Below are 10196 nucleotides of genomic sequence, written 5' to 3' on the forward strand. Positions count from 1 at the left end.
TATTTGATGGACATTTTAAACCGGCTGCTGTTTGTGTTGTTATTCAAGCATCAATAGGCACTAATTAAAACGTGTGCGTGTTTCAGAAACCGCTCATGCCAGTGGCGCATCCGTGCTCCCGACGGTTACGATGTTTACTTGGAGGTTGTCGACTTGGATCTAGAACACAACACTACTCACTGCTTTGCGAGTGTCTCCATTTACGACGGATGTAAGCAGTCAGTTGTTTGTTCAGTGGACCCCCCCTCCAAACACCCCCCCCCCCCCTCCCTGTTTAATTTTTGTTTTACATTTAGTCAAGTTTTGACGTTCGCATGCTTCGCGGAGACGAGCTGGACCAGGTTATGGCTGGCGAAGCCTTAGTAGGCTAAACAAAGTCTCGGTGTTGGCTTTTTTTTTATGTTGATCAAGCAGATAGAGTGACTAAATGTTTTTATATCGCTTCACTGACGCGAGTTGTTTTGGACATTTCGTCAAAACTTATTGTTTTCACATAGACGAGGTCGATGGTGTATGTGTGTATGTATGTATGTGTGTGTGAATGTTTGTGTGTATGTAGATCAGTTCCCATAACACAACTTGATCGATCTTCATGAAACTTTACATGAGAATTCCTGCAGATAATATCCCCAGGCCTTTAAACAAATTGTGTGTGTGTGTGGATAAAATGTATTTGATGATGTCATATCCGGTTTTAGAGGTGGGACTGTCACGGCCTCCTTTTTCAAGCAATTTTCGACTAAGTCCGGACTATGAGATCGCTTCACGCGACTTGTTTTAGTTTGAGGCCGACAGATTGGCTAGATGTTTTAATATAGCTTTCACACGACTTGTTTAGATGTCAGTCTTTTAATGAAAAAACACAGATCTAATAGATTACTTATTGACTGTTTACTTCTGTGCAGATAACCCCGAGGACTCGGCCCTGTTGGTCACAGTGTGTACAATGCAGGACCGAGAATATAGAAGCGGGAAGTTCATGCTTGTGAAGTTTTCCGGCTCTGACAACTCGTCAGTCAGTGGACGTGGATTCCGTATGACGTACAGAGCGGTTCATGAAGCAAATGCACTGCAAAATGCAGCTCAGACATTCAGGTGTAAGTTCAGACAGACAGACAAACAGATAAACAGTAGACCGCTTTAAGAACGCACGCAAGCAGACTACGCGCGTATTGCTTTTTTACACCTGATCCTTGAATAACAATAACTTAAAAACAGTTTGTTAACAAAGTAATGGAACCAAAGAGTTCTTGAAAACATTATAACATTAAAAAAAAACCCACTATTTGTAAGCATTAAACGACAAAGCAACCATCATCCTCATTTGTAATTTGTCCTTGTCATTTAGCACACTTGCCTCCCTTGGTTACGATTCTAGATTTTAAAAACTTAATTCTGTTTCAGCAAGCACCACAAGCTTTCCGAACACTAAAAAGCCTGCCAGCAGGATTCTAATCATTGGAGGACTTGTGGGTGCTGTAATCTTCATCCTCCTCCTAATCTGTTGCTTCTGCTGTCGTCGATCTGTCTCTTCCGCAGACCGCGACCATCGCCACGCCCAACGCGATGCTCCCTTGTCTGGCCTCGCCCTTCCGCGTGGCAACTTCTACCGAACTGTGTTATCTATCTTGGATGGTAGAGAAACACCCTCGACATTTGATGATGTAAGCAGTGGTTCTTTCAGGCACGCGCAAGCAACCGATGGAAACACGAACATGGGTTTTTCCCCTTTTGAAGAAGCCCCTCCTTCCTACGAAGCAGCAGTGGCCAGTAGTAACAACAGAGGCGTGCCGCGACCTGGGGGCGGAGTTACCGGACCTGAAGGAACATCAACAGTTGCGCTGCCGACCTACTCAGAGGCAATCATGATGTCTGATATCACACCGAAACCAGAATAGCCCATACAAGGTCATTCAAACAACAACAGCCGGGAACAGTATTTATTTATTTATTTATTAGCTGTTGCTTTTCGGGTCCAGCGGACCACAATAGGCCAAATCAGGACCCCGGGAACAGTACGTGAACTTTTAATAAGCTCAGTGAAGAGCAAGAAAGAGAAGCATACATTTGACCATCAATATGCCCAAAATGTAGAGGTGACTCTCACTGAAATACTGAGGCGCCCTCCGAGTTTCCGTTGCGACGATAGCCAACATTGGCTCCTGCAACCTACCTATACCAGATCCAGATCCAGTGAATGGATCGAGATATTTGTTGGGCCTACGTGTTTCGTGTGTGTTGTTTACACTAAAACGCGTATTCTTCTGTCTTACTGTACCTGTTCCATCTGTATAGTTCCCACCCGCAAGCTTTGCAACAAGTAATTACGTACAGTAACATTCTGATTTAATGAATATGAAGAACATATTGACTGTTATTTGCTAATGCTTGCGTGTTCGTGTCATAATTATGTAAGATATGTACCTGCATGTTTAAGTGATAACGCCTGCGCGCATTGCGTGCGTGCGTGCGTGCGTGTGTGTGTGTGTGTGTGTGTGTGTGTGTGCGATGGAAACTTTCTGATGCACGTGTATGGGCATGTCCATGCAAGAATACGATAATTTGATATTACAACTGTCGTCATGAAATGTTTCGACCTTTTCATAACCGCCTGTTTGGTAGTTGTATTGGACTTGCTGCACACACACAAACACTCACTGCATACACACACACACACAAACACACACACACACACACACACACACACACACACACACACACACACACACACACATGCACACACTCAAATAACACACCCTCAAATTCCTCTCGATTCCCTGTTCCTAGCAAAACGTTTTCTCATAATTATATTGACTACATGTTACAACAACAAAAACGAAGCAAATTAACAAACAAACAACCGTGTGGGGATTGGCTTAGTATCGGTCTCGGCCACAGACTTTCGTCCCTAAGACTCTTTCAAAACCCTTGTTGGTTGGTGTGTCGAGTCTGTAATAGTATAACTCCAAAAGGCAACAACACCCGTAAGTATAACGAATCAATTGTGGGAGTGACGGGCGCTGTGGCGGGGTGGTAAGACGTCGGCCTCTTAATCGGAAGGACGATCGAGGGTTCGAATCCCGGCCGCGGCCGCCTGGTGGGTTAAGTGTGAAGATTTTTCCGATCTCCCAGGTCAACTTATGTGCAGACCTGCTAGTGGCTTATCCCCCTTCGTGTGTACACGCAAGCACAAGACCAAGTGCGCACGGAAAAGATCCTGTAATCCATGTCAGAGTTCGGTGGGTTATAGAAACACGAAAATATCCAGCATGCTTCCTCCGAAAACGGCGTATGGCTGCCTAAATGGTGGGGTAAAAACGGTCATGCACGTAAAATTCCACTCGTGCAAAAACACGAGTGTACGTGGGAGTCTAAGCCCATGAACAAAGAAGAAGAAGAAGAATTGTGGGAGTATAATTATCCGACAGACACTGCAGTCCAGAACTGTCTGTGTGTGCGCTCGTTTTTGCCCAATAGTTCCGCTCCATTCTTCTTCTTCTTCTGCGTTCATGGGCTCAGACTCTCACGTTCACTCATTATTTTAGCACGAGTGGATTTTTACGTGTATAACCGTTTTTACGCCGCCATTTAGGCAGCCATACGCCGCTTTCGGAGGAAGCATGCTGGTTATTTTCGTGTTTCTATAACCCACCGAACTCTGACATGGATTACAGGATCTTTTTCGTGCGCTCTTTGTCTTGTGATTGCGTGTGCACACGAAGGGGGAAAAGCCCCCTTGTAGGTCTTCACATAAGTTGACCTGGGAGATCGGAAAAATCTCCACACTTAACCCACCAGGCGGCCGCGGCCGGGATTCGAACTCACGACCTTCCGATTAGGAGGCCGACGTCTTACCACTGCGCCACTTCGCCCGCTCCATTCATCTAGAGTCAGTTATGGTTGTGCAAACGACGCACTTACTCTTTTTGTTACCTTGTTAGTCACTCTCTACCTTTTGAATCGAAAAAAAACCCCACCCAACACGGTCGTAGTGTTAGCTTGCATTCAAAGATCTGCCTTGAATGCATACATCATAAATAGACGAGGAAGTTAGGCCTATGTCAAAACCGTACGAATCACAATCTGAGAATATGCCACACGCCTGAAGATTTTCTTTGATTACAGCTGCTCCGGTCACAGGTGAACATATATCAAACCTTACATACTCGTACATGTATCCATTTGTTGTTGTAAAATGTATCAGTTGTTGATACTTTATGTCACTACGTTTTAAGAGCAGTGTTCATCTGTTCAGTTTTGTGTTTGTGTCGTTGCAGAAGAACTCTGACAAGAATCGAGTCTGTTTTCGAGGTGGCTCAAGATTTTTTGGTCTACATAGACTACATAACCTAGCTTATCATGCTTATTGTTTTGCACTTTTGACACTTTCTGAAGTTGCGTTCCTTTGAGAGAAGTATGAGGAGTGCATACATTCCATTCCTTTGTTTCCCATACAGATTGGCACAATGTGGCAATTAAGAGCCTTCGCAGATTGTTCTGAGCGTTGACCTTCCCTCGGATTCTAGGTGATTTATGCAATTCACGATCCTAACAATCAATAACACGCGACCATTGGCCTGTTTTCTCAAGGGATTTCATGAAGTCACTGATTCCATTGTATTCATGTTGATAACATGCCTATAGACACTTTCAGTCCATGTCGTAAAAAAAGGGAGAAAAAATGCTATCGATCTTCTGATTTTAAATTCTTTTTCAGCTAACAGCACAAGCGGTCCAAGTGATATGGAGGATTCTTACATTATCACGGTCATCTCAATCGTCGTTGTAATAACCATAGGGGCCTGTATCGTCTGTTGCTGTCTGTGTAAGTGCTTTCGGGATTGCTATCGGAGTCAAGCTTTGTCCAGAAGCCGTAGGCAAAACCCCGCCTCTTCTCTTGCGTCAACCCCTTCGCCTGGAACTGTGTTTACTGTCTCGGGTGATGGGGGCACACCCTCAACAACGCAAGATGATGGTGGAAGCAGAACTAGTCACTTCTTAAGAGGTTCTAGCTCACTTGCACAACCCCAAGGCGAGCACACAAACGCGGGGTTCTCCTCGTTTGAAGAAGCTCCGCCGTTCTATGAAAGACCATCGACACTTGAAAGTGGAAGCAGAGCCAGTTACTCCTTCAGTGGTTCTCGCTCACATGTGCAGCCTCAAAACGAACGCACAAACAATGGGTTTTCCTCTTTTGGAGAAGCCCCGCCTTCCTATGAAGTTTCCATGGCAAGAGACGATGGACATGTGCAACCAAGTGGCGGAGTTACAGCTGAACCGACGCAGTCAGTTGTACTGCCCTCCTACTCAGAAGCTGTTTCATCGTCTGATTTTACACCAACATCAGAACACCATTAATTTTTTCTGTGTAATTTCTGTGTAAGTTATAGCGAAATGCTGTGCCATCATTTTCATTCGGGCCCGCGAAGAAAAACAAGACCTGACGTGTGTTGCGCAAGTGAAACGTTCCAAAACGCTAGAGAACGTGTGTTTTGAGACTGAGAACAGCATACAACTTCTGTTTAAGAAATAACGAAATGCGGTGCCAGCATTATTTTTTCGGAGAAAAGAAAAACTCTGGTGTGCGTTGTGCAAACAAAACGTCACAAAACGCTATGGAACGTTTGGTATGCGACTCATAGTTTTTTTCAGGACCGTCGTTAGCGAGTGTTTGCGAGCGCTGCGTTGTGGATTGATTCGAGTTCAGTTCTCTTCCCCACCACATAGGTCAGCCCATGAGACATTTTCGGTGTATTGACATCCATGATTTTGCCCCAGACTATCGACATGCCGTCGACGTTGAAGATCCGATTTTTTTTATGTCAAAATGGTGTTCCGTCAGGAATTATACAAGACGTTTGATGAGTTGTTGACAGACTAGCTGTTTTGTCGGTCCGATGGGAGAATATCGGCTTTTACTTCGACAATCAACGTTTTACCTCAGGGCCGGACTACCGGGGGGATCATGGGGGTTGCGCAACCCCCCCCCCCTAGCCTAAACATGTACCTTACTTATTTAATTTTTTTTTTATTATTGCTTATTTTATGCCGTTTCATGCAAGGAGCGACCATTTTCCTATCTCAGAATATGACCTACCCGTCAGCTTCAGGGGGCTTCGCCCCCTGACCCCCACAACGAGGGGGGGGGGGGGTGGGTTCTAGGGTTTCCGGACCCCCCCCAGCCAAAAAATAAAAATATTGAATGAGGTATGCATTTCTTTATTTTACATTGAGTTTCAATTTTTGGGGTATTAATCAGTGACAAAATCTGCTGCCTGAAACTGGTAATGATCATCCTCAGAATGCACCAGATTGCACCATTTTGCATCCTTTTTTTCAAAATTTTCCGGGGGGGCATGCCCCCGGACCCCCCTAGCAAGCTAGGCGCTTCGCGCCGTCGGCTCGGCGCTTCGCGCCTTCACACCCATATCTTCACAATATACTTTTGACAAAAACCAGTCATAAAATGAACTGATCCGCCCCTGCCGCCAGGGGGGACATCCCCCTGGGCCACCACTGGCAACCCCCCCCCTCCTCTTCGCCTAGTCCGGCCCTGTACCTGAAGCTCAAGCCTATTCACACACACACACACACACACACACACACACACACACACACACACACACACACACTCGCACCCCCCACACACACACACTGACACACACACACGCGCGCGCGCGCGCGCACAACGACAACAAATAAAACGACACACAAAAAGAAAGAAAGAAAGAAAGAAAGAAAGAAAGAAAGGTATGCAGACAAAGAAAAGATAGAAAGGAGACAAAGAAACAAAGAAACAATTAAACAATAAACAAGCAGTCGCCTCATTTGTCGCCTCAATCACAGACTTGTTTCGTTGATACGTTTTTAATATCACAGTGGGTGTGTGGATTACGTATCTATACATATAAATAAAAGAGAGTGTCTGTGTGTGTGTGTGTGTGTGTGTGTGTGTGTCTGTCTGTGATTGCCAAAGCTCCGAGAAGGGACGGGGCAGGAAGACGATGTCGTGCATGTGCACTCCTGTGACTGTGAAGATGTGCACCTGACCACCACCTTTAGTTGTGGCTTGGCTCTTCTAAAAAAAAAGTAATCTTGCCCCCCCCCCCCTTTCAATCCCCAGATCCGACCCCCCCACCACCACCACCCCCATTCCCACCACCACCGCCGACTCCACAACTAGCACTCCCACTAGCCCTACATCATCAACACCAACCCAACCACCATCCCCAGCACCCCCATCATCCCCCACCACCACCACACCAACCCCTTCCTTACCCCCTAAAAGAAAAAAGAATTATAGCAATCTCGATGTCATCACTGCATGTCTACTAAAACGGCTACATTTCGTCTACAACACATCAAAGCACAAGCCGCGTCTGCATCCCTCAGCAGGTTCACGTCATATTCCGGAGTATTCAGATCAAAGCACGAAGCCGCGGCGTATCAGCACGATTTCAAAACTGAAGAGAATTCTTATCATGCCCTCGTACAGATAAAACACTCGAAAGACATATAAATAAAAGAGAGTGTCTGTGTGTGTGTGTGTGTGTGTGTGTGTGTGTGTGTGTGTGTGTGTGTGTGTGTGTGTGTGTGTGTGTGTGTGTGTCTGTCTGTGGTCGCCATACCTCTGAGATGGCAAGAGGCAGGAACAAGATAGTGTGCACGTACACTCCCTAGGTGCCGCAGATGTGCACCTGGGTTTTAGTTTCTTGATTCCTTGTTTCCTTTCTCAGATTATGGACCTCCCATTTATTGAATACAGCCTATATGGTGCAAGACCAGTTCAGTGCCTACTGTTCACCTGTAGCAAGCACATCATGCCAGTGATATTAGAGACTCGCTATTGCTCCTATGAGGGGAAGAAATGAAGAATGAAAAATTAACTGGACAGTTCCGGAAATTTCTAGAAGGTAAGGGAGATAACTCTTTTTTTGTATCCAAACAAAGGAGGTAAAGCTAATGATAATGGAGGGCCCCAAAGGGTTTAAAACCGTGATCGTGATTGGCGTTTTTTGACCTTTCTGTGACCGTGATTGCCGAAATTTCCATTTCTGTGATCGTGATGGGACTTTGCCCGTGATCCGTGATGACAAAAAAACCAAGTCTCGTGATCGTGATCGTCATTTGTTTTCGTGATCGTGATGGGCATTATTGCAAAGCATTTTATTTTCAACGTACATTTTTCACAGCTGTATCACTCTTAGTCTATGATCCTCTAGTCTATTCGGTAAGGAGCCAACCTGGATTGAAGGGAAGCAACAATACATTCAGAAATATGATTTTGAGAGCGATTGCTTCCCTTTAAAAGAACCAATTACACACTGACAAAAAGAGATCCAATCAGAAGGCAAATTGCAAAAGTCTGCCAAACTTCATCCAATGGAAGGGCTTCGTGCAAAAGTTTTGAGTGCAATTCGAATTCGAAGATCAAAAATGGCGTGCAGCGGTACTGTCATCGAACTTCTGTTATATTTTGTGGATTCAAGCCAGACCAAAGCAGGCGGCGAGAATGCTTTCCTTGGTGGAAAGGTCAGGCTACGGGTCGGTCTTTCCGAAGACGAAATATCAAGGTATGTTGATCTATGTTGCTCTATGACTGTTCTGAATGTAGGCAAAGATCTTGAAATTTGTTCAAGATCTTTGCGTTTGAGTGAGATCATTGACATTGTCGACATTGCCACGTCCGGCTGTCACTCGCTCAGTGTGACCTCGACTGGCTCGAGATCGAGTCTGCGTGTAGCCAAAACCGAAACTAGAAATGTGTTTTTCATCCCAGCAACGTGGACACGCTTGGCATAGATTCTAATTGTCGCTTCTTTGCATTAAGCTTGGATTTATTTTAGCGCCTGTAAACTTCAATATCAACAATGGGTTAAATTCAGAAACAATGGCGGGGAGACGTGCCAGTTTGGTTCACTTGATCCTCATGTCAAAGACGATCAAAGTCATGTTCGTTGGAATGGGGATTTTGTCAGGCATGCTACTTTTCCGGTAATTGCCGGAAATCCGATAAAGCCGTTTTCAAAATCCGGTAAAGTCAATTTTTTCCGGTGAAGTTGAACAATTTCCGCAAAAACGATCCGTGTGAATATCGCGCAACGCGACCGGGCGCCGGTCTCAATGAAGCCAGCGCACAGTAGTGTTGTTTTCACCAGTTTGGAGGTGTGTTGAATGGTGGTGGGGGGAGGCTAAAATGGGATTTTTAACAAGATCACAACACTATTACAACCCCTAAAATGATGCCCAGAATGCACCAGATTGCACAGATTTTAACCGTTTTTTGAAAAAAATCCCGGGGGGGCATGCCCCCGGACCCCCCTAGTTGGCTCGCCTGCTTCGCAGGCTCACGCTTGTGGCTTCGCCACTGGCCTGTAGCATTCCTGTTTTTTTTATTCAAGGCCATGAAACCAGGCGATGGTGACCCTCAAATTGTATGGCAAAGTTGAAAATAAAGAACCCATCATGTACTTTAATTTCAATCCACCCAATAGTTTTTGAGAAAATGGGTTTACAAGATTTAGCTCTGGAAATGTGAAATTGTGCAAGTATATATTCATGTGTGTGAGTGAGGGTGTGGGGGTTGAATGTGTATGAGTGTAGAGAGAGAGAGAGAAAGAGAGAGAGAGAGACAGAGAGAGAAAGAGAAAGAAAGAGAGAGAGAGACTGAGAGAAAGAGAGAGACTGAGAGAGACAGAGAGAGAGACAGAGAGAGAGACAGAGAGAGAGAGAGAGAGAGAGAAAACACAATGAAATCAACATTCTTGTTACTGATTACAAATCATGATATGTATTTCTATGTGTGTATAAAAGAGAATTCAAAAAATAATAATAAAAAAGTGCAACAGTTGTCACTTTGTGTTGAATAAACAATATATCCAGAGGAGCGAGTTACTGTGTGGTTGTGTTTACTTTGACACGTGCTTTCTGTACATGCAACTTTTACCGTGACCGTGATTTGCCACTGGTGTTCGTGATCGTGAAAACAAAAATCAAGGTAACTGTGATCGTGAAAGCGAAAATGTCCTTTCCCGTGATCGTGATGATACCCCCCCTTTGGGGCCCTCATAATGGGATAGCGAGCGTCTTAAATTGCTACAGGGCTCCGCTTACTCCCGGGCGAAGCCGGGCTTAACTGCTAGTACATATCTATATATACATCGGCGTCAGCCATTTCTTGGAAATAGTGTAAGGCC

At 45.1% G+C, this 10196-nt stretch overlaps 1 protein-coding gene across 1 annotated transcript in view; it reads left to right on the forward strand.

The window, feature by feature from the left end:
- Positions 1 to 2385, forward strand: part of LOC138953946 (uncharacterized) — a 5723-nt gene extending 3338 nt beyond the window's left edge. The window contains exons 3-5 of the mRNA XM_070325958.1: positions 87 to 211; positions 906 to 1097; positions 1405 to 2385. Of these exons, the coding sequence (XP_070182059.1) occupies positions 87 to 211; positions 906 to 1097; positions 1405 to 1898 (811 nt within the window). The 3' untranslated portion in view covers positions 1899 to 2385. The remainder of the gene's footprint in view (positions 1 to 86; positions 212 to 905; positions 1098 to 1404) is intronic.
- Positions 2386 to 10196: the final 7811 nt, after the last annotated feature.

Source organism: Littorina saxatilis, linkage group LG17 (assembly GCF_037325665.1).
Source record: "Littorina saxatilis isolate snail1 linkage group LG17, US_GU_Lsax_2.0, whole genome shotgun sequence".
Lineage (NCBI taxonomy): Eukaryota > Metazoa > Mollusca > Gastropoda > Littorinimorpha > Littorinidae > Littorina > Littorina saxatilis.